Source organism: Cyprinodon tularosa, unplaced genomic scaffold (assembly GCF_016077235.1).
Source record: "Cyprinodon tularosa strain WSP-4 unplaced genomic scaffold, ASM1607723v1 ctg96, whole genome shotgun sequence".
NCBI lineage: Eukaryota > Metazoa > Chordata > Actinopteri > Cyprinodontiformes > Cyprinodontidae > Cyprinodon > Cyprinodon tularosa.
This window is the reverse complement of record NW_024039740.1, coordinates 1,014,818-1,040,114: the sequence shown is the minus strand read 5'-3', so window position 1 is coordinate 1,040,114 and position 25,297 is coordinate 1,014,818. Positions and strand designations below refer to the sequence as shown.

Sequence of the window (25,297 nt, the reverse complement as noted above, 5' to 3'; positions counted from 1 at the left end):
ACCTTATATGTTATTTACAAACCTTACTTTTAGTTCAGAAAATCACGAATACAGGACTAGGCATGCGACTGAAGGAAACTTTAGTTTGCCTAAAGTAAAGTCAAATGCCCTAAAAAGAACTGTTATGTATAGAGGTATGAAAGCATGGAATTTACTGCCGAATTACATTAAACTGATAACTGATTTAAGGAAATTTAAAAAATCATTGAAAGAACATTTATTAAATATAGAGGTAAAACATGATTAGGACTGTCTTCTTCACTTGCTGTGCTTTGTAGTTTGTTTTGATTAGTTTGGAATGTTTCTGTTTATGTATATGGGTATATATGTATATGTATATATGTATGTGTATATGTGTGTATGTATATATGTATATGTATAGATTATGGGAAATGTTGTTTTAATGTCCACATAATTTTATTTCATTTGTAATTTTTTTTTTTTTTATTTCATGTTTTGTTGTTGGACCCCAGGAAGAATAGCTGTAGCTTGCTACAGCTAATGGGGATCCTAAATAAACTAAACTAAACTAAACTAAACTGTAATAGATTAAAACAGTTAAAGAATACTACTATATAGATTTGTTAGATCTGTAAAATAATGTGTCTTTATTTAGATTTCTGGAGCTTGTGCACATAAAAAATGGCTGGTGTGTTTGTTGCTAGCAACCCTATACAGGCAACTGAAAATAATGGTGTAATAATTGATGTTTACAGGTGGTAAACTTTGGTGGGCCGATGATGAATCAGCACAGCTGGGGACAGTCACCAAAAGAGATGGAAGGAATTTTGTGGTTCTGAGAAATAAGACAAATGGTGTGGTTCATATGAAAGTGTATGACAGGGACAGTCAGAAAGGTAAGAAGGCACACACTAAGTAATTGGAAATACACCACTGTCTACCTATAATATCTTACTGTTTGCCTTTGCTGGTTGGGCTTTTCATTCAGGAAGAAATCCTTGCCAAGTGAACAATGGAGGATGCTCCCAGCTCTGCTTCCCAACCTCAGAGAACACCCGCAGCTGCTCCTGCACTGTGGGATATCATCTACGCAGTGACCGGTCATCTTGTGAGGGTAAGAAATACTTTTAAGGTACTTCTCATCTTCTCTATAAAATTGCATAGAAAAAACTCTGGTTAATAAAAAGTGTTACTGAAACAAAGTTTACTCATAAACATCTGTTTTTATAGTTGATAATGGTTTGTAACTGGTCTCTCTGTCATTCTTTAGGTATTGACTCATTTTTATTGTATTCCATCCATGAGGGAATCCGTGGAATTTCTCTTGACCCGAATGACAACAGTGAAGCCCTTATGCCCATCACAGGAACTCTGTTTGCTGTGGGAGTTGACTTTCATGCAGGTGTGATATGAATTATAATGCTGTATTGGATCTAAACCTCATAGAGACTTTTTTTTAAATGAGTTTTAAGGTTTTCATTTTGGTCATTGGGTGTTTAAAATTTTACTCCTTTCCATAACTTTTAAATTATGCCTTTTTATTTAGAAATTAACAGTGAGGTAAGACTCAGATGTAAATACTGTTATATCCCTTAACCATTACACAATTAATAACAAGGCAGGTCAACTAATTCATCCATAGAGCTTTTCCATAAATAATTAATTATTTATTGGAGCATTCCCATATAAAATCCAGCACAAATCAAGTTTTTTGTAGTTATGAAGACCTGTTGTCCAGCTTAACCTTTTTAATTGTTTGTCCTGGTTAAACTCCCACACAAAGAATTATTTCCTAAATACTAGACTGAAGAACCAGTATTCAGTACTGAAGGCTCCTGTCCTTATATGACATGCTCAAGAGGATTTTAAAGGACAGTTGATCTGTTTTTAGTCCGGACACCAGAAAAATTGCAGGGACACGGCCCTACACATCACTCCAAAAATAGTATAACAATTTCAGCTCTGGGTTGCTTCATAAGCCTTTAGGCCTGTGGGGATTTTTCATTGAATATTAAAGAAGGTAACCTTCCCTGTAAATTTCGTAATTATTGGTATAATATTTATTGTTAAACTTCATAAATTTAGTCATTAGACTGCATAAATATGCGCTAAAATGCGCCTTATTTCATGAGTATGTTGCGCATTAATAAGCTTTATACTACCCTCTCAGATAAAATGTCCCCTCCAGTCTGGAACAGCAGGACATTGCCGTTCAGTCTCTATGAGAAATTCCTGTTGAGGTTTAAACTTTACTCTATTGAGGTAAGCAGCAAGAACGTACAGCCCTAATTGGATAAAATGACAAAATACGCCACTTCCAGTGAAGCTAAACCTCTAAGGGGGTCTATGGAGCAGGGGCGGGTCATGAAGATGGCTGCTCGATGCTGATTGGCAGACATACTATTGGATTTTTGACAGTAAACAGACAGCTAGGAGGTTTTCTTCATGAGTCAAGAGGCAGAAGTATTCATTCAGTGAGAACCATCATCTTGTGCTGAAGTCTTGCAGTGGTTTCTGGAGTTCATTATTTCATAGAGCTTCACAAAGGCTATTTTCACCCATTGTAGTGATGTGTTTTATCAACATTTCTTAATGCAATACTTGATGTTTGGATTTAATTAACTTCATTGAGCATCCCCGGTTTTAAAGAGCAGCAGCCGCCATTGCTTTAGGCCATAATGATTTAAGAAATTTTTAAATTCTGTTTTCTCCTTTAGAGACTGGAATCTTTTGAAGAAAAAATACAGAAAAATGTAGATATTCAAATCTAAAATACAATAGAAATTTGCCAGCATAAATATGCTTTGACCTCTTTTTAAAAGTCTAAGTCTAATTTAAAGAGAGATGGTTGATAACTAATATTTAGTTGTAGAAATGTCTCTATCAAGGCTCTTCAAGACTTTATCAAGTGTATGAATTTGATTTAATCTAAGTAAAATATATATTTTTTCTTTAATTGAATGATTCAAATACAGAGCACAAGAACAACACAAAGTTGTTTGCTCCAGATTTAGAGCGTGTGAGGTCACACTCACTTTGTCTCTAAAAGAGCTTGAGTGTGATTGGTGGAGAGGATAATTGAATATCATCCAAATGCTAACACAACAAAAATAAAGCGATCTTATCCCTGAATATCAGCAGATGGGCTGTCCATCCACATATTGTCAGCTGTTACCCAACTTATTATCGTGACCAAATCATTTTAACCTCAAGTGGATACTTGCTTCAAAAATTTCTTGTGATAATAACAACTGGCCCTTGACTTTACCAGATTGAGGGAAAAATTGATGACATAGAAACATGCAATTAGGGAGTTATTCAACAAGGAGACATGTCAGCAATCTTGTGAAATAGAAGCTAGTGATTGCTATAGCAGTACTCTGCCTCGGTCAGCAGATCATTTGCTAAGATACAGATTTTCGTTTAAGTTTGGTCATATGTTTTACGTTTAACTGTGTATGATTTTAACTCGTAGCGCTTTAACCCTGACCTTAGTTTAAATTTTGATGACATCCCATAATTAAAGAATGAATAAATGCAAAGCTGTTTTATACATCTTAAAGAAAGAATGAAGTTGCAATGTAATATGCTTTTAAAAGAATTCTGGCTCCTTTAGTTTTTTTAATTACCTCATTTACCACTGGTGTACTAGTTACTGAAAAAAAGGATGGATAGTTACACATACTAGTAACTTCATCCAAAGTGTAACTCAGTTATATTGTTAAATGCTTAAACAAGAACATTTTTAGTTATTTTCTAAAATGAAATTTTCTAAAAATGTAGTAATTAATGGCCTTATAACTTAAGTTTGGAGTTGTACAAAATACAAACACATATAGGCCAGCGAATGATTTGAAATGAATAAGCAACAAAAAAACCATAACTACACCAGGACAAAAAAAAAAAAAAAACATTTCTTGAGATTGCAGTTCACTTCAAACTGATTATATAAATAACTGTGAAAAAAAAAACATTGTGCTATATAAGATTGTGTATGCTATATAACATTGTTATATAACTTTATTTTGTGCGTGGCAGTTTAATTTAGCTGTGGTGGTGTGCAACATGTAGCCTGACGTAGTCCGACTCAATTCTAGTCAGAATATGAGTCTGATGCTGCTCCATAGAGCTGTGATTATGGGGCGTGTTTTGAACGAACCAGGAAAAAAATGCCTCTGCACTCAATTGGATAGATCTACAACCAATAAGAGCAACGGAGTGCGTGACGTATCTTAAGCGAGGCATAGTTGTTGTCCACAAAAATCAAAGCGTGCAGTTTCACGCCTAGAATAAGAAGGTGAGCCTTGATCGCGTTTCTCTGTTCCTCTTTTAAAATTAAATTGCTGTCGATATCTTCTAGAACAGACCTAATAGCAGAATCTACTCACCCAAACTCTCCAGCGGCAGCCATTATTGTTGTCACCCAAGCGCGCTTTGGTCACGTGGTTGATAACGTTACTCTTGATCATCTGTCCATCATCGTATAAAGCCCGCCCTGACAATTTGATTGGATCGCCTGACAGTGGGCTTTAATACTCGCGCTACTATGGAGCAGAGCCAGACCGAACTTCCCCGACCTCAAACCTTGTGGGCGGGACTAAGTTCGGACTGGCACCCAGGCTATGCAACATGTAGCTGAGACCCTGAAAAAATTTACACCCAGAGCAGCAATTGTAACAGTGGGAAAGTTTTAAAATTATTAATACTTTTGAAATACATTGTAAGCTAACAACTTGCTAAGAATTTCTGAAAAACTAATGTTGTGTTAACCCTATTGTTCTTGTACTGAAGGGGAAATATTTGGGGTATATAGTCACAAAAACTGGCCCTTGCTGAAAATAAAAGAGCTGTTTGCTTTTTGTGTCTGAAAGTTTCATCAGTCAGATCAGATTTGCTTATAAAAACTTCACAAAAATATCCCAGTTTTGTATCATTATAGCTGTGCTGCTTCATAGCAATATGCCTTTGCTTTGCAAGAATGATGTAAAGACATTCCATTAAGACCTCAGGGAATCTTTTTGTCTTGTAGAAGAGGGGCATAATATTTCTGCATTTAGTTTCTAAACTACCATAGCATTGATAGATTTAAAAGGACTGACTGTATGGAGTTTTTTTTACAGTGTTAGTTTCAAATCTAATAATTCTTGCTATGTCAGGATAAATACTGAGACATAAAGATAGGATTTTAACATTTAACTGCCACTTAAACAGTGGCTGAAAGGATTTAAGATTTAAGGAGTGCATCAAAGTAGATACTATCTCTGAGGACCATTTGAAAAAAACAGCTATGGGCTGTTTTCTGTCTCACTTTAGTTTTGTCGTTTATAAATCTTATTTATATTCCTAAGCCATCGTTTTTTGAGTTTTTCACGCCCTTTATATTATTACAGTGATCACTGTTCATGTGTTTTCTGTCTAATGGCTGTGAAATACTATAGCAAATAACTATTAACACCAATTCCTTTAGAGTTTTTTTGTGTTGCAACCTCTGTCCATGCTTTATTACGTACATGGCGAGATATGGTTCAGCTGGCATATTTTAGCCTCTAAAAAGTGTTTTATGTTTGTTTTACAACAGGAATTTATATTGCTGTGTAAAAAAGGAAGGCAGAGCGTAGGCAGTATTTTAAGACCTGATTTTTAGGGTAGATTTTACCATCTTTCAATTGGATAAGCAAGAATGTTTTAAATAAGGGTTGTTTTTTGCCATACGCTGCTAAAAGAGGGATGGTAATGAAGCATTGCTCCTAAAAAATATTTTTGGTCATTTGTTGCTACAAAGAAAGAAAATAAACATTAGAAGATATGATTTAGGCAACTGTCTAAACCTTTATTCAGTAAAATCATTTCCAGTTCAGTCCACTGATATTATGTTCCAAATTAAAACAGTTTCCTTACAGTGACAGTGAATAAAGATATTCTGTTTTTGATAGTTTATAACTATCTACACTCCTAGTGTTAGAAAATGTGCAAAATAGAAGGAACAATTTATCTGGCTTCTGCATGCATTCTAATACTAGTCAATAAATTATTGCATCACTATGTGATGAAAGAGCAATACGATCTCATTATAGGGGAATTTCATGAATTACATCAAACTATACTTAATCAATTCACTGAAACTTTTTTAAAGAGTTCTGGTGTGTCAGCTTAGCTGTCATGATATTGCCTGGATAGCATTCGGTTACCCCACATCTACCGTATGCTTCTCACAGAATATAATAATGATTGATGTTTCATGCTAACAAATAACAGGTATACCTTGTATACCATCTGCTGCATCTCTTTTTAAAAGATTAGAAGTGATATTCTGTTTTTTGTATATATGCTTCCCTTAAAGGTTGATATGTTGTGAGGAACGAAGGAAGGAAGTCATTGTAAACTAGGAGACCTTGACTGTTTTGTGACCTTCCTATCTGTTTAGATAACCTGAAAGCATTCATTTACACATTTTTTTTTTATTCTCCCAACATTTTTTTTATTTTTATTTTTTATTTTACAGGGCCATGGTCATGTTATAAAATTTTTTATTAGATTGATACGGCAATAGCTCACTTCAGTAGCATACAAAACTTTTCTGAAATATTACCCTATCCTGTAGATGTATTATTCGTCATTTTTTGTATTTCACACTTTGTTTTTGCTCAGTTTGTAAGTCAATAAACCTCTGTGTACATTTGCATTAACAACACCTATTGGCTGGGGTATAATACTGTGCATGTGTGCAGAAGGTAAACGAGGAAGTGATGTGCCTAAGACATTTAACAACTAGTTTAAAAATGCAAGGAGAATTTTGATATAAAGAGGGATAAAACTTAAAAAGTGCTTCAAATACAGAATAAATGTTTGTGTTTACTGAAGGGGGATATAAAACTGAAGAGGAATTGATGTGTGAGTAAATGTCATTAATACTAATATGGGTGATGCCAATGCTATTCTAAGTTTCTGCAGTCTAAGTACAAACAAAATTCTAAAAGAATTAATTGATTGATTGATTAATTGATTGATATAAACAGAGCTTAAGGGTCCAGTTTTCTCCTTTCCCTTCTCAAATTGGATCTGAATTTAAGTGTATTATATTGAAATTGATTTATACACGGTTTACAATAAAATGTACTTTGCTATCTTGTAAAGGGCCTTAATAGAACATTTGTTGTAAACTGGCTATGTTAAAAAAGGCTGAATTAAAAAGAATTAAAAGTAATACCAGACAGTTACTAATAAAAGCTAATGGAACATTTTTTGATTATTTACCCTTCAAATTTTTTGCTTTAGCCCCTTTTAAATCAGATTTTTTTCTTTACTGTTTGCAATAACTCTACAAAATGTAATACATAAATATCCTAATTGTTAAATTTTTAAAGATACATCAGCTTCCTTTTTGACTATTGATCTGATGTAACAAGTAAATTCCTCCACTGAGAGATCAATCAATCAATCAATCAATCAATCAATCAATCAATCAATCAATCAAGCATCAATTTAATGTATTAAGCTTTAATTTTTTGCATAGCAATTAGAGGATCAGCCTTGAACATGTCTTAAATATTTCACTTTGGTTCTGAGTCAAGTAGCAAGTCACAATTAATGTGAGCCCTTAATAGTCTTTTGTTTTAAGACTTTAAAAGAAAAAAGTTAAAGAAAAGTAATGAAGAAGTAAGCTTTAAATACTTTTTTATGCAAGTGGAAAGGAGTTAGTATCTTAATATAAAATTGAGAAGCTTCAAATCAGAACACTTGTAAAATCCTTTAAAAGTCAATAACCCTCTTGGAAATGTGACTGAAGATTTCTTAAAGGAAATAAGCTAAGTCCAAAATTAGACAAGTACAAAATTCAATGATTGTTGCAGCCTTTCATTCTTTGAGCAAGTGAACATGCAAATGTAGCACTAAGCCTCATCCTGGATCAGCACCTGACAGCATGAACATTTCATTTACATATCGTTATGGAAGCCAGGTTGCCAGAGCAGAACAGATGAAAGCCCCACAGCTGTATTCTGTCATATGTCATATTTGTGTTAACAGAGTGTGAAGGCAGGGGGAACAAGATGGTGCAATTAAATGTCTGACGCTATGTAAGCTCTTAACAACCTGTGGAGAGTCAGACTTGGATGCTGCACTGCAAATACAGTATATTGTGTATTTATAATGATATCGGAGATTCACTGTAACCAAAGCCATGTTCCCCACACAGGAAGATGCCACCCCACAACATTATAGGGCTTCTCAGTAAATTAGAATAATGCAAACATTAAAACAAGTTAGTTCTAAAAAAAAAATTTTAAAATACAGTAATGTATTATATGTTCATGTGAATATATTTCTATAATTTCCACTTATTTTATTTTTCTATCTGGATTGATCAACTTTGATTAACTAACTTTGAAGTTGTCTTCGGGTGCATGGCATAATCATCAAAAGGAAAAGAAATGTGTCGCTCTGTAAAAAGAACTAACAAAGACATAAGAAAATAAGAGCAGACTTGTTTACTTAATTACTGGAATAAAAATACCTGTTCCATTCTACTTCATTGCTTTATGTCAAAGCGACATTCCTGAATTGAGTTTCTTGATGGTGCCACCTGACATCTGGTGAAAGTGACTGTAAAATGTTGCCTTGTTTGAAAGTGCAGCTATGTACATGGCAGCACCATTCATCATCCTATTATCTACTGTCATTAATGGTATGGTGTAATTTTCAGGGAATGACACTGTGTACTGGACAGATATGGGACTGAATAGAATATCCCGCGCCAAACGAGATCAGACCTGGCAGGAGGACGTCATTACTACTGGCATCAGCCGAGTGGAAGGCATCGCTGTTGACTGGATCGCTGGTCAGTATTGTGCCTCCCCAGTCCCCAGAGTTATCATTACTAGAGGCTTTCAGCTTGCCATTGATAGTGGAAAATGGTCCCTTTTATTTCACTCTGTCTAGTTGTGACAGGAAGTAGGGGCCTGGGTTTGATGTTAATTAGTCATTCAAAATTAGCCTTTTAGCAATCACAAAAATTAAATAAGTTAATTTAATTAAAATAAGTTTACAAAACTTAGAAGTTGTTTACAATACTTATAATTTAAATACATGTAAAAACGTAAACTAGGGTTAGGGTGGGTAGTGGGGAAGTGAGGTCAAGCTGGTGTACACTTTTTAAAAATGATTTCCTTTTAGCTCATTGCGCATTTTGCTGTACTTGTACATCGAAACTGATGTTAGATTTAATTATTTGAACATTTTATAGTGTTGCTTCGCAAAAAAATTTAATAAATTTGTTTTTAATAAGTGCATTTTTTCTTTAATTGAGGAGGTAAGTGAAACACTTTGCCAGTGGGAAAAGGCACTTTACATTTAGAATAATAAAAAATAAAGAATTTTCTTATTTCAAGTGCATATTATCTAATGATCCTATTTTAAGAGTAAAAAATACTCATTCCATTGAAAAAATATCTTATATTCCTTCTCAAATTAAGGCTAAATACGTTTTTAGATATATTTTTGGAGTCTGCAACTTTATGAAACAAAATTATTCAAAAACAGTTCACCTTACAATTACCACATATGTTCATAGGTTCTTATTTCCAGCTTCAACAAACAGGGTGGGGAAGATATATACCGTATATGTTTTGTACACTTTTGTGCAGCAGGGTGTTGCACAAAAGTGCACCAATTGTGAACTGCCCCCTTTTTTTTTGGATAGTTTTTAAAAAGTTACGTTTACTAGAGGCAGAAGTTGGTAATGGACCGTGGATATACTGTTTGTGGAAAAGTGACAGTATCTTGGTTTTGTCTTTGATCGTCATCTTGCTTTTAATGAACATTTTCATAATATCAAGCTTTACCTTAAAAGTCTTTTAATTATAGGAGACATTTTCCTACACCTATGTCTTAAATCTTTAATGCATCAATATTTCTTTTCACATATAATGTACAATTTTACAGCCAATCAGAAAGACAAAAATACTTTTGTTTCTATATTAGAAGCAGAACACTTAAACTTTTCGGTCATCAAATTTAAATTTATGAATCAACTTGCTCCTCAGCCATTAAATCCCTTCATTAAAAAAACAAAAAAAAAACAAAAGTAAAATGAAAAGCATCCCACAGAGCAGAATTACCATTTTTTGTCAGATGGTTTTACCTTAAAGAGATGCCTTTTATTGACATATATCTCAATTTTAATATAAAATTCAAACATTGTGATCCTGTGGTATTGTGTATACCTTTTCAGACTTAGTGGAGGATGATAATACAAATGTGTTATGTTTTAATATCTGCCTTAAACATAATTTTGACATATTTAACTGAAGGCATGTTCCTCATATAATGTGCAGTATTCTTGTTGAATAGAATTCAATAATAAAAAAAAGATGTATAAATACCTTGGTATTGATTTTTTTTTTCAACACAGGAAACCTTTACTGGACAGATCATGGTTTCAATTTGATAGAAATCTCCCGCCTTGATGGTGCATATCGTTCCGTTGTGATATCTGAAGGACTTGATCAGCCAAGGGCCATTGCTGTTCATCCACAAAAAGGGTAATGAAAGTCTCCGTGATTTACTGATGTGTTTTCTAGCTTCCCAGTCAAACATTGCTGTTGCCAGTAGGATCTATCAGTTGTTATTATATATATTCTTTTCCCCAGTGGCTTATATAGGGCTGTATAGCAAACTGGTTATCACACATAAATCAAATATGGTTGTTTTCCTTTCTTAGAAATAACGTTTTTGCATCAGAGCTTGTCTGAGCACTTGAGCAGTTTCATGTTTGTTTACCTGCTTATTGATGCAGCTACTCAGTCAGCCAATTATTTGCCAGCTTTGCTGTGCATTAGACCATGGACATACAACTTCTGTTGGTGCAGGCATCAAACAAAAACATTAAGGAAAAATACATTCTTGGTGATCGTCATGCCAGAATGGCTTGGCTTAGTATTTCTGTATAAAAATATTCTCCTGGTATTTCCACACACTTAAGCTTAGAGAATTTGTTTGAGTATTCAAAGGTGAATGCAGGGAAGCATTACAGCAGGCTATAGATGTATAGTTTTCCAGATTAAAATAATAAAACACCCATTGGCTGCATTGTGATGATGCAGCCACTTGGATGTGCAATGTGCATAACTGGTGCACAGATGTTAAGATACTTGGATAATTAATTTATGTGCTTTTTACTCTAGTAATCTATTTCTAAGCTTTTTTTTCTTAAAAAAGCAGGTAGTTTACGTAGCTCCATACAAAGAAAAATAGATCATCCAAACTATATTTTAATATTTCAGATACATATTTCAGATGAGACTCATCCCTTCCCAGCAGCTGCAGGATTTATAACCATCACTGCTCCCAAAAACACTACATGTATTTACATCTCTGTTATTTCCACACATATTGTCATTTCTTGTAAATTCTGTTGGTTTTAATGCAAATATATACACGCAAGTAGACTTGAATTTTTTACTCAATTCTACTCAATTGTTCACACCTTTAATTATGCTATTATTTGACTATTTTAGATTTTTTTTTTTACATAAAAAAAGCTGCTCACTCTGCTGCCAATACACTTCAATTTTCCATTGTAGGACTATTAACATTATTTTCATTCTATTCCATTCTATTCTATCAAAAATACTTAGAACAACACTAATATATATATATATACCATTTATAAGATAAATAAATTTCAGTTATTTTCCTATTAGATCTTTCAGTTCAATTTCACTAAGTCTTTGCCATGTCTTGATCTCTAAATGCACCCACTTTCTACCAAAAAATAAACGGAATCACTATTTTTTGAGACAATTTCAACACATATAAGCTGGACCTATCCATTAGATGTTAATATTAAAAGGTATGCTTGCCATATGGCGCACCTTGTGGATTGCCATATGTTTTTCTCTTAAATAGATCCTACTGCTGCCTGGTTACACCATCTTGCTGACATTGTCACATGCACTGACTCAGTGCTCAAAGTTGTTTAAACCGTATATAGATTTACCATCACAGTGACCTGGTGGGTTTGCAGCTGAAGATGAACTTCAATCCCACCTTGCTGCATCAGTTATTTACAAAACCGCTCACAGATTCTCAGAGTGGATCTGAGACGTGACTTAAAGTTTTTTATGAGTTGCTTTGTCTAATTTAAGCTCAGAATCCGCTAAACGGATTTTTGATGTTTTAATAAAAACAGAATCGAGGGAAAAACACCATCTAGATGTGTTACCTTATTATATTAAGTATGTCCGGTAATCTGTTCTATCTCATAGCAATGTTGTATTAATCTCTTTGTACAAATGAAGTCATGGTCTTTTTTTCCTTTCTCCAATTATGCTTCCCAGTTACCTCTTTTGGACTGAATGGGGTCAAAACCCCTGCATAGGTCGTTCCCGTCTGGATGGCTCTGACCAAGTTACCCTGGTGAATTCAGGCATTGTCTGGCCCAATGGAATCTCCATAGACTTCGAGGTACAATCCAAAACACATGCACAAACATTGACTCAAACCTGATGCACTCCCATATTCTGTACCTCCTCTTCCATCATTCTGTTTTTGTGTCTCGAATATTAATGTGCCAAAGAGCATTGGTCTTTGATATGCATTTTTTAAATTACCTTCCAGGAAAACACATTATATTGGTGCGACGCACGCACAGATAAGATCGAGAGGATCAACCTTGAAACAGGCGAGAGCAGGGAGATTGTACTGTCAGCGGCCAACGTAGACCTTTTCTCAGTGGCTGTGTTTGGGCCTTACATCTACTGGTCTGACAGGTAATTCATTATTTTCCTAAATACACTCTAAAGCACTGGTCTGTATAGTAACTTTCCATCAACTAGAACCGACAACAGTCTTGTGTGAAAATATTACAATAAGCAATTGTTCTTAGTAAAAGTTAAACCCTATAGAGAAACCCTTTTTAGAGAATGCAGATAAAAAAAAAAAACCTTTTCACTAGTATCCTTGGTCTTTTTTATTTTAATAATAATTCGTTTTTAGGCTTTTAACATGACTGATGGTTAAACTAATGGTGAAAATGGTGATTAACTGCTATTCTTTTTCCTAATTGTGTGTGTAAGTAGGCTGTATATCTTCTCTATATCAAGGTGCAAATAGGTTTTAAAAAGCTCAAATAGTTTACAAGTTAGTGATTGTAGTTCATATCTGGTCAAGTTTGTGAAACAAAAAATACATTAAAGGTGAATGCCGTTTTTTTTACATTGGGCCCTTGATTTTACGTTATTACATCATGTTCTACTCACCCATTTGAGTTTTGTGTCATTTGGAGCTGTTCTGAAGATATTCGGTTAGGTTATATCCAAGTAACATCTTCCTATGGGCAACGACTTGAAGGCACAAACTAAACTGTTCATAATTTATTATTTATGGTACGCCAGCATTCATAACATGTAGGTGAATCACAGAACATGATGTAATAACGTAAAATCAAGGGCCCAATGTAAAAAAAAAAAAAAAAACCTGCGTTCCCCCTTTAAGTTTTTCCCACTTCCAATTTTTGCAAACCTAGAATACACTATGTGTCATTTCCTAAAACTATATGTATTACTTGCTGATGCTTTTTTTTCCTGCTAATGACATTCAGGGCCCACTCTAATGGCTCAATCCGCCGTGCTTTGAAGACGGACACAAATGAGGTTGTTACAATGAGGAGTGGCTTAGGGGTCAACTTGAAAGATGTGACAATTTTCAACAGAGATAGGGAAAAAGGTAGGATTTCATTTTACATTTTTTTCACAGATTATAGAAAATTATGCCATCTTACAATAAGTAAATGCTGCAAAAATGTTCAGTGATGTTGATGATGTTCAATGAACAACTTTGGAAATAATCCCAGCACAAGACATTGGATGTTTAAAGTTTAATGCAGCAATGCTTCTTATCACAGTATTCTAAACTTCAGACATCCAATAGCGGACTGGTCATTCCATTAACTAATGATAGAATTAAAATGGCATCACTGTGCAAGAGTTGTTTACTTAAACTGATAGGCTGGATAATACAAGTTTTAATCAAAGAAGCAGCCTAAATGGCAAGATATCCTCAACCAAGATGGGAGAATTTCATTGACACCATCACGATAGTACACTTCTTAGAAGAATGGAAATACTGGCTGAACGTTAGACCTCACTTTATTTTGGCCTCTCTCATATATTTCCGCTCAAAGTACATGAAGGTAGGTGCTCTTAATATCAGAAAATGTTGAAAACTATATAGGATATACAGTCTGCACGTCATAATTGATTTTTCCTCATCTATCATACATTGCAGGGAAAAATTAAACCCGACTGCAGAAAGCAAGCTTGTAACTGAACATGTGTTGTGTTTTCAAGGCACCAACCCCTGTGCCAGGAACAATGGAGGCTGCCAACAGTTGTGCTTTCACTTGGGAAGCGGTCGCCGAACCTGCTCTTGTGCCCACGGTCGCTTGGCAGACGATGGTTTTGCCTGCGAGCGCTATGAAGGTTATTTACTCTTTTCCGAAAGGACTATCCTAAAAAGCATCCACCTCTCAGATGAAAATGACCTCAACTCACCAGTTCAGCCACTTGAAAATCCAGCTTTTTTCAAGAACATTGTTGCACTGTCCTTTGACTACAGCCAGAGTAAATCTGGGACCAACCGCATCTTTTTCAGTGATGCACATTATGGAAATATACAGATTATTAACGATGACTGGACTGGAAGATCTATCATTGCAGAAAGTAAGTGGATTAAATTTCCCCAAAATATGTTTCCGTCAATACATTATCTCCTTTTATTTATTTTACACATGCTCTTATGTGAACATACATTTTGGGGCTTTGACAAGCCCTGCATAAAAACACATAATTTCAGGTGATTAGCAATATGTCTGATGCCATGTCAACAGCCACAAATGCATGTATTAACTCACCTGGCTAAGATATACGCGTATCATTAAAACAGATATATTGCAGTGCTATCATTTTTCAGAGGCATTTACACATATTTTACAGCCAGTCTTCGATATGAATACAGATATTCAGTTCAGTTATGGGTACTACTCCTTAATCACTTTTGAAATTGCTGCAGCTAAAGCATTTTTCTATACAGTCATTTTATGAGCTGATTAGTGTTTCTTAAAAAAAGACATTTGTAATCCATTGCTTTCAATAGGAAAATTGTCTGCAGCTCCACTGTATTAATCTGCCATACCTAAACATATTTTCCCTCTATGAATTGTGGAACATGCATCAGACAGCTATACTCTGCATTACCTTTTCTAGTCTGCAGAAGCACTCCTTATGTGTGATCCTGTGACATAATGGTGTTCTGTCTTCCAGGGATGTTGTGCTAAAAATGATCGGAGTACAGCCAAAACGGCATCACTAGTTAGATGAAATGACTCTACTATTGTTAATGCTGGTAGTCAAAATTTTATCACTTTTATTTTATCGCAGTGCAAATGTTTTTTTTTGCCTCTGAAACTTGCCATTGCACCTTTGTCTCCTTTTCGCCCCAATGACTGCTGTGATTTTTGTTATTGAATTTGCACAAAACTCACAAACATGCTAAATATAGACAAAGAAAGTGCACCCATAATCTGTTTCAGGTTTGATAAATTACAATTCTCATCCTCTTCCCAGTATTTTGCAGCTTCTAATGATCAGCATGCAGTTCCTTTTGAAAGTATTTTTCCCCCTTGAACTTTTCAACCTTTGCCATATTTCAGGCTTAAAACTTCCTTCCATCCATCTGTCCGTCTGTCCGTCCTTCCATTTTTCTGTCATGCTTTACCCCAGCTGGGGTCGCGAGGGGTGCCTTTTGCCTAACTCCAGCTGTCTATGGGTGAGAGTCAGGTTATACAGGTTAGACAGTTCACCAGTCCATAGCAGGGCTTAAAACATAAAGATATAAAATTTTATTTTTTCCCCACAATGGAATGAAATATATTGGATGTTTTAAATATTTATTACCAAATGAAAAACTGAAAAAACGGGTTCCAAAAAAGTTAAGACAAACCACTGGACTGTGTTTTCCAAGTTTGAAGATGTTTCGCCTTACATCCAGAAAACCTCTCAATTTATAATGTCTGGATTAGCATCGAGTTCCAAGCTTTATAGAGTAGAAGATGATAGATGAAGATGATAGTAGGAAGGAGCCAACTCTATTGCTGCGTTATAGTATTTTGAGAGCTGAAACCTGAGTCAATCTCCTCTGTTTAAGTTTGTTTTTTTCTCTCTTAATATAAATGCCTTCCTTCACACCCCTTTCAACCCACCTGTCCTCTTTGTCCAAAATGTGTAAAAAAAAAAATGGGTGTGTAAAGTTATTTGGACCCCTTTATTTAATATTTCTACCACCAGCTTTTGCTCTTATTAAAGCTGCACATCTCTATCTGTTGTGCTCCTTGAGATTGAAATGTTTACCCATTCATCCTTAAATAACAGCTCAGGATCAGTGAGGTTGGATGGAGAGCATTTGTGAAGAGCAGTTTTCTGTTCTTTCCACAGATTGTTGATTAGATTCAGGTGTGAATGTTGCCACTGGTTATGTTTATATGTGAACCATTCCACTGTAGATTTTGCTTTGTGTTTTGGGTCATTGTCTTGTGGGAAGATAAATCTCCGTCCCGGTCTCAGGTCTTTTGCAGACCCCTACAGTTTTTCTTCCAGATTGGTCCTTCATTTGGCTCCATCTTCTTCCGATCCCTATCTCTGCTTAGAGAAGCAGGGCCAAACCATGATGCTGCCACCACCATGTTTTGCAGGGGGATGGTGTTTTCAGGGTGATGAGCTGTTTTGCTTTTCTGCCAAACAACGTTTTGCATTGTTGCCAACATGTTCAACTTAAGATTTATTTGACCAGAGTACCTTCTTCAACATGTTTGATGTATCTACCAGTTGGTTTATGGCAAACTTTAAACAAGACATTTCATGGAAATCTTTATGAAATGGCTTTCTTCCATAAAGGCCAGATTTTTGTACTGTAGTATATGGCTGATTGTTGTCATATTGACAGTCTCCCATCTCAGCTATAGATCATCCAGAGTGATCATTGTTCTCTTGAATGCAACTCTGATCAATCTTCTCTTTGATTGAGCTGAAACTTTAGATCAACATTGGATAATTCACAGATCCACATTCAACTTCTGGAGAGAGAATCACTGCCCTGAAAGTAAAGGGGTCCATTAATTTTGCACGCTCCACTCTTCAGATTAAATTTCTTCAAAGCGTTTCAAACATCCAGTAAATTTCATTCCTCTTCATGTATGTGTCCCACTTGTTTGTTCTTTACAAAAAAAATAAAAAATCATATCTTAATGTTTCAAGCATAAAATGTGGCAAAAGGTGGAAAAGTTCCATGGTGCTGAAAACTTTCGCATGGCGCTGTAAATGCTGCATATTTACTGAGGCAAAATCAAAAAATTTTTTAGCCTTCTTATTTTACAAACACAAACCTGGTGTGCACCTTGTTATGAGATTAAGCTTCAAGTTTGCACATTTTTTTTATAAATGTAAGCCTTTAGCAGATCAGGCCCCAAGAGTACCAATAAATACAGTGGAATTCATTAACTTTGTATGTTTAAATAATATTTTTATCAATCAAGTTCATGTGCCATTAAAAATATCTAATAAATTAAGCTATTAAGCTATCCAGATGAAAGTAAACCCCCCTGATTTTAGTGAACTGTTCCCTCTGATTTATTAGTATAGACATGGCAACATTTTACTTTACCTTTAATGTAAAAGTTCTGTTGCTATTCACAAAGAATCAACTACATCAATGTTGGCCTTTTAGTTATTATAAAAAAAAAAAAAATCCTATTTCATGATTATCCCCAATGTTATTTAAGCCTTCTGCTTATTCACTGCTTCCAGCTAAGCAAGGACCCTTCCCCATCTATTAATCACCAAATGTCAGCCAATTCCATCTTGATGAGCATGGCTGAAGTGTGATAAACAGCTGAAGTGTCAGATCTCCACAGCTTGCATTCTCTACCATCCTGCAAAGTTTCCACAGGGAACAGAGCTCAGCACCTTCCCATCCCCTTCTTACACAGGGAGACTAGCAGAGTGTTACTGATCCATTCTCACCCATCCCCCATCTCATCTCCCACGCTTCCTGCTGAGGAAGCTTTCTGCTTATTTATTTATCTTCTAAAAATGAGCAGGCATTATCAAGAACCATCTGTCAGGAGCGCTAGTGTCCTTCACGCCTTACCACTTGTGAAATGCTCAAGGAAAGGATTCCAAAAATTTTGTTTGAATGTTGCTTCAATTTTTTGAGCTTGCAACGCTCATACGTTTTTACAGCAGCATTCCCTAATTTAGGGTTAAAGGTTAATTCAAACGAGAATCAGAAACATTGGTAAACTTTAGTGCAGCATTAAACACCAAACTCTTTGTAAAATTAGGCCTTTAATTCTTTTCTTTTCCTTTTTTTACCTGAATCCCATCGTTGAGAAAAGGTGAAGATGTTAATCATCCATATTTCCCTAATTAAACTTTGTGTCCCCCATTAATTACTCTCTCGCGTGGCCAACAATTTGTGAGGAACTCCAAGCTGCCAGACAGCTTTTATTGCAAACTATTAATTAGTTGTCAGCTGACTCAGGCAGCATTAAGTATTCTAGAGCATAGTTTATGAGTTTTCAGATACAAAGTTGCAGCTAAATTGTCTAACACTAGGGAACATGTGAACCGATTCTACAAATCAGTACCTGTCTTCACAGAGATATTTATGTGCCAAAAAAAGGGATCTAGAACTACATATATTTACAAGAATATTAAGTGGATTTTCACATGTTCCATGTCAGCTAAGGCCTTTAGAGTCTAATATGTATCTCTGACTTTTTTTTTTTTTTTTTTGCAATTCTTCTGAACACAGCGTCATGTTTGGATGAATTTGCAGTGATGTCGACTCATATGAGGACTAAAAACTGTCTTTATTGTTTTTGTGGGTTATCATTTGCATTACTGAATGATGATTTCAAATTTTCATTGTAAACCTTTCCAAATATATGGGTGAGAGTACCGTATTTTTCAGACAATAGTGCGAACTTCACTATAAGCTGTGCCCACTAAATTTTTTGAGAAACCCGGAAACGGCTGCACCGGGAAATGAGCAAGCTGAAATCTACTGAACTGTCTCCCACGAAACCTGTAGGGGGAGCTCTGTCCCTGGAGTAGGGACTAAAAAGAATAGAAGAAAGTCTCTTAATTGGTTCGGCAGCTTGAATGCGGCAGATAAATGGGAAAATGTGTGAATACAGGACATTTGTTCTCTGTCGTGCCTGGTGCTAGATAGGTCTTGTGCTAGATGAAAAGTTGCCCCTTATTGTTTCATTTCCAGCTTTGACCTCCCCCTCTGACGCTTAGGAAAAAATCCGCAATGCCGCAAATTTCTTATAAGCTGCATGGTTCAAAGTGTGGGAAACAAGTAGCGGCTTATAGTCCTAAAAATATGGTAGTTGTTCCTATTAAGCTTTGTGCTTAATACATTTGTTTGATTAAAATGAGAAAAACTCCAAAAGCTCCTATTTTTATAGATGTTGTGATATTAGATTATAAACAATTAAAGGTATAGTTGAGGATTTTCTTTTTCCCAGTGGATCATCAAAATAGGTGGTTCTTGTAATTGTCAATCATTCTGGTGATATGTTTACTAGGAGTCGAACGGTTCACAAAATCCACGGTTCGGTTCGGTTCACGGTTTCATGGTCAAGGTTTTCTGTTCGGTTCGGTATATGTTGATTGTTAGAGAAATCTATTATGTCTTGTATAGTACAACACATGTTGCACAATGCTTGCACACTGTTGCACTTTTATCCACAACTTTCTTTCCGCCCTCATCGTAGGTCACTCTAAATGCAAAGCGGTCCCATACAGCAGACCTATAAAGTGCTGCTGGCGTGTCTTCCAACTCCTGTTCCTTCCCACTCGCCATACCCACACAATTCTCCACAACAACAGATTTTTTTTTGCTACACCTGGCTACGCTGCTTCGCTTCTTCTTCTTGTTTACTACTGCTGGACAGTCGAACCGAACGGTTCGGACGGTTTTCATAAACCGTTCCATGCCTAATGTTTACTTGAGGACGTTCTACGTACTCGTTACCATTTCAATCTGAAAAAACTCACACGAAGAGAAAAGACAATTAGGAGAAATGTATTAACTTTGTCTTTAATGCTCAGACCTCGGCAGGAAACATAGCGCCTAATTTTGATAGACATGCATGAACAGGAGCAAAGAATAGGGCTGTTTCCCCCCAGGCCTGAAACTGGCGGTGGAGTGGAGATAGATGAAGTTGGTCAGTCTGTAGACTGCTGGTTAGCGAGACGGTCTGCTGAGCTTTATGGGGAGATCCAGTGGATTGTGTGAGCTGATACTAGAGCTTTACTCAGGGACCTGGAAGATTGAAGTCCAGTTGGATAACACAGGTTGAGAGAACCTGTCCATGATGAGCAAGCATGGAGCGACAGTGGAGAGGAAAAACTCCCTGTTGGGAACAAACCTCTGGCAGAACCAGGCTCAACATGGCGGTCTTCTGCCGGACCGGTTGAGATGAGACAGGGAACGCAGTAAGAGTCTGGGAGGAATGACACTGATGAAGCTTTAGCTACGAAGGTGGAGGAGGGGCTGGAGGTGGGTTGAAACGGTGTCACCTGAATGAAGTCAAACAGCGCATCCGCCGCCTGCGCACAGGAGCAGACTGGTGCGGATCGTAGGCCTTTTAAGATGAACTTTGGATGCCGATTGGCTTTCATGGAGGTGTGGTTCAAAGCGGATTGGCTGTGTAGCAGGTGGAAGTAGGTGCAATTCGTTTCTTCAGTTGAACTTCTGCCTAGGCTCCATTTTCACTTACAGGTTGTGCATATGCATTTTGTTTGTTAAGGGGAGAGGGCGGGTCTTTTCAAAAATTCAGGAAAATCCTCCACTATACCTTTAATAATTGTATTTATCTTTTTTAATATATGTTGTAGAAGTTATATCGAATTCATATCTATGAAGTTTGCCCACATGAGCAGAATGTTGGTAGACATTGATATCACCAAATGATCTGATCATGTTCCTGAGTGTTCCTTCAGTGTCATTCACCTCCATGCAATAACATGCAAGGGCTGCAAAAGCCTTATCTTATTTTGTGTTTAGGAAATTGGTTTGCAATGAAAAACATACTCGGCTCCTGAGTGACTGTGGCATCAATAAATGTTTGTCTGTCCAGTGCACTGAGCCATAAAGTAATTTCCCTGTCAATCATCAACTAAACACAATCCCACGGCCAACAGGATTGGAGCTTTCCATCTGTTGAATGCAAACAGCTTGTTGTAGAATCTGAATTATGAAAAAAGGCTTTAATTCAAGAATTTCAAGAAAGTGGGTAACTTGGTTGAAAGAAGTAAATGTTATAAAGCCCAGATCTAATGATAATAATAAGATTATTGCTGAAGCCAAAGTTGGTGCCTGCAGAAGCTAAAAAAACATAAGAACCCTTTTTTGTTTTTTTTAATGGTTCAGTTAAAAAGTCATGCTTTGTTATTTTTTATTTTTTTTTGCTTTTCTTCTGTTAAATCAAAATAAATAAAAAGATAATGACATATTTGATGACAAAATGTTGACTTTATACAGAATAATAAAAGGTTTATTTTCTTCCATAAGGCATATCTATTGCTGCACCTTATGTTTCCTTTCATTTTAAACTGCATAGTCAAATAATTGAACTATACCAATGTTTAAATTGGGTTCTAATGTGTGTGGGCTTTTTCCTCCTCTTAGATGTGGGTTCTGTGGAGGGTCTGGCTTACCATCGGGCGTGGGACACCCTATACTGGACCAGTTCCACGACATCTACCATCTCCAGACAAACCATCAACCAGAAGCAAGTCGCTGCTTTTCCTAGGCAGGCTGTGGTCACTCTTTCAGAGGAAGACCACCCACACGTACTGGCCCTGGATGAGTGTCAAAGGTTGATAAATTGTCTATCTCCATAAAACACAATTCATACGCTGGTTCCCAAGCATCTTTTATTTGGTTCTACAATATTGTCTAAATATATGGAGAGTGTGCACTGCCTTCAGAATGCAGGGTATCCCTATTCATTAACATTACACATAATGCTTCTAAAAAGAATTAACTTGTCAGATTACAGTTCAAAAAATAAATTCTAAGTAGTATTGGAAATTTACAGCTGCCTCAAATGCTGAAACAATAATAGAAAGCATTATTTATTTTCTAAAGTTATATATTTAACTTACTTTCAGCAGTAGAACATTTTTTAATCTTTGTGGTTTAATATAAATCTATTTAGGAGCTGTTGTCAATATAATGCCTAGATATACCCTGAGTAATATGGAGGACCATCTCTGCCATAATGAAAAATAAAAACAGAAATATATAAATGATAAATAAATAAATAAGCATACATTCTTATTTATTTATTGAGCATTGATTTATTTCTGTATTTATTTTTAAACATGGCATAGTTGGTCCTCCGTAGAATAAAACCTCTCATATCCAAAATGTGTTCACTAAAGAGTAGTAAAAGCAATAGTAGTTAAAATGCATCCACTTTTGATCTTCTATTTGCTAAGAATCTAATACTGGTCCACTCTTTCTTTATTGTGAATCAGATTTGCATTCATAAAGAAATAGAGAAATATTCTTCTGCATTTGATTGCCTACTTGCACCATCTGTTTTAAAACATGGATTTTATGCAAAGATGATTTTATTTACCCTTTCTTAGAGGATGCCACAAAATATTAGTTCCACAAAAACAAATCAGATATTTTCTTTTAAACATTCAAAGGATAGATTCAAGTCAGTTCCTAGAAAACCCAATAACTTCCTCTGCTATCTAGCTTTTGTCATACAAAGCACAGAGTGTTTTACATCCCAGCGTAGGGCATCTGGCTGACCTTTCTTTGCTGAATTGTTTTAATTCAACAGAATTAGAAAGGGTTTTGACCATAAAAGCCCCTTTTTAGCTCATGCAGCAGAATCTCCATTTAATTTGAGTCCAGATTTGATCTAGCAGAATGGAATCATGTTTCCATCGATTATCGTAAATCGTCCAGGTCCCAAAATGCAACTTAAACTAAGCAGTCACACACCATAAACCCACCTCTATCAATATATTTTTCCTAAATGCTGGGTGATCTTAGTTCAGATGTAATTTAACCGGGACTTTGCGTAAAGTTCCACTTTTTCTTTTTAGCATTAAACTTGTTGTTTTTCTTTTCTGTAAAGACATTTAAAATCAAAAAGCTCCTTTTTGTTGTTTTTGATCAGTAGAAGTTTTTACCTTGAAACTCATTTGAATGCCATTTTTGCTCAGTCTATTTTTTTTACTAAGCAAAGAATATTGATTTTAAAAGGGACAAGTTAGCTTTGCAGCACTAAAGTATATTTGGTTTGTGATATCTCATATTCAGTGGTTTCCTCAGGAGCTTATCCTCCTGGTTAAGCTCTTGAAGTTGACCACTGCTACATTGATCTCTGTCTGTGGATAATGGCACCCACTGTAGTTTGATACAATATAAAGTCTTAAAAATGGTTTTGTAACCTTTCTCAAGCTGATTTTAGTGATTTTATTTCTAATATGCTTTTGAATTCCTTAATAGAATTATGCATTGCTTTCTTTTAGGTATTTTTGCATGCATCACGCTATCAAAGGGCTTCTATTTAAATTATTTATGTATCAGCTATCCTACCTGAACACGGATGGCGAAAATTAACTCAGCTTTCGAAATGAAATGTATCAGGTTTATGGTTTAGGAATTGATATTTGCTTATTCACAAAGGCAACAGCCTTAATGAATACTACTAATAATAATTTAAACTAATAACTTTGTATTTACTATATATTATTATAAGTAATCTTTAAGGGTGTGTACACTTTTTCACAGCTCTGTAGAAATGGCTACTCCTCAGGTTCGAAGTATCGAGTCCAGTTTTCATGAGATAAATGTCACTCCCATAAGAAATATTGTGTTAGGGACTATATTAATATTTAAAACCATGGATGAGGGAGCTGATCTCTAAAGTATGGACTTAAATATTAAATAGTTCAAGTCATCGATTCGGTCAGTTGGGTTGTTTTTTTAAGTATGTCTCTCCTAGTTTTTTTCTGTCCCTGATCCTCCATTTTATAAGCAACAAAATCAGGCAAATGCGATGATTTTTTTAAATTGCAGTTTGGATGGTTTGAACTTTGCAGGTTTTTAATCTTATTTTTTTATTTACCCTCAGTAAAATATGTAGGAAATATGTAGATAAGATATTGTTTTCAGGTTCTCTTCTGAAAAAATACAAAGAGCAGTCAGAAAAGAGTGAGAGTTCTATTGCTCTCCCTGTATGAACTAAATTAATTTCCTGACCCAAGACTCCCCTTGGTTGGCAGTTTGGCAGCATATCCATTCTGCTCCAGAACCACGGTCTTATAATTAGAATTTAAGCTCAAGTGATTAATTAGTAGACTCTGGTTGTGACCTGTAACCTGAATTTTTATCAGCATAGTAGAGTAGATTTCTATTACTTTATACTTTGTAGCGGAGCCCATAAAAATGCTTTTCAGTTATACTCTATGCTTCACACAACTGATGATGTGACTTTTATCTTAGAGATTCACAGTACTGCTCTTATCTGTTTCTCAGGTTCTCACTCACTCGAATTTGACCTCTGTCAGTTAAGCTGTGATACTAATACATTTTATTTGAGGCCGAGCCAACTTTTTTTCATTTCCCGTGAATAAAATGTATCCAAAAACTAAATGGATGATCACATTTATATCTTCATCCCGACCTAATATGTATATATATGTATATGTATATATATATAAAACAGATTAAGGAAAAAGTGGGATTGTTGGCGCTTATTAGTCTAGGGGGTTCGAAAGAGTTTCAAATTAAGAATTTCACTATAGACAATATAGTTAGCAAGTGGCGGACAATTAGACTCCTAATATGCAGATTTTTTCTTCCACATTCAGGAAGAGGCAGCAAAACTGCCAACCAGAATGCAGGAAAAAAAAAAACAGAATGTTTACGATAATGTACTTTGGACATCTTAGCTTTAAATTTATTTGGACATCAGAAGTGAGGACACAACTGAAATAAACCAGGAAAACGACTTCATACCAACTGTGAAGTATAGAGGTGGAAGTTTTGGTAGACTTTACCTTTTAAACTGTATAAAATCAATCATGAACTGTTTATCTGAAACTATAAGGACCTGTGTAAAAACATGAAAGATGACCCCAGAATATGAAAATGACACAAAATATTCCTGCAAATCGATCAAGTACTGCCTGAGAATTATGAAATAGAAAGTATTTGGCAAGTTAAAGCCAAGATCCTAATG

At 35.5% G+C, this 25,297-nt stretch overlaps 1 protein-coding gene across 1 annotated transcript in view; it reads left to right on the top strand.

The window, feature by feature from the left end:
• lrp1bb (low density lipoprotein receptor-related protein 1Bb) overlaps positions 1-25,297 on the top strand; it is a 395,850-nt gene that overhangs the window by 257,893 nt on the left and 112,660 nt on the right. The window contains exons 33-42 of the mRNA XM_038275471.1: positions 717-857; positions 950-1,075; positions 1,232-1,363; positions 8,663-8,797; positions 10,370-10,499; positions 12,297-12,423; positions 12,577-12,728; positions 13,559-13,683; positions 14,307-14,678; positions 21,715-21,904. Of these exons, the coding sequence (XP_038131399.1) occupies positions 717-857; positions 950-1,075; positions 1,232-1,363; positions 8,663-8,797; positions 10,370-10,499; positions 12,297-12,423; positions 12,577-12,728; positions 13,559-13,683; positions 14,307-14,678; positions 21,715-21,904 (1,630 nt within the window). The remainder of the gene's footprint in view (positions 1-716; positions 858-949; positions 1,076-1,231; positions 1,364-8,662; positions 8,798-10,369; positions 10,500-12,296; positions 12,424-12,576; positions 12,729-13,558; positions 13,684-14,306; positions 14,679-21,714; positions 21,905-25,297) is intronic.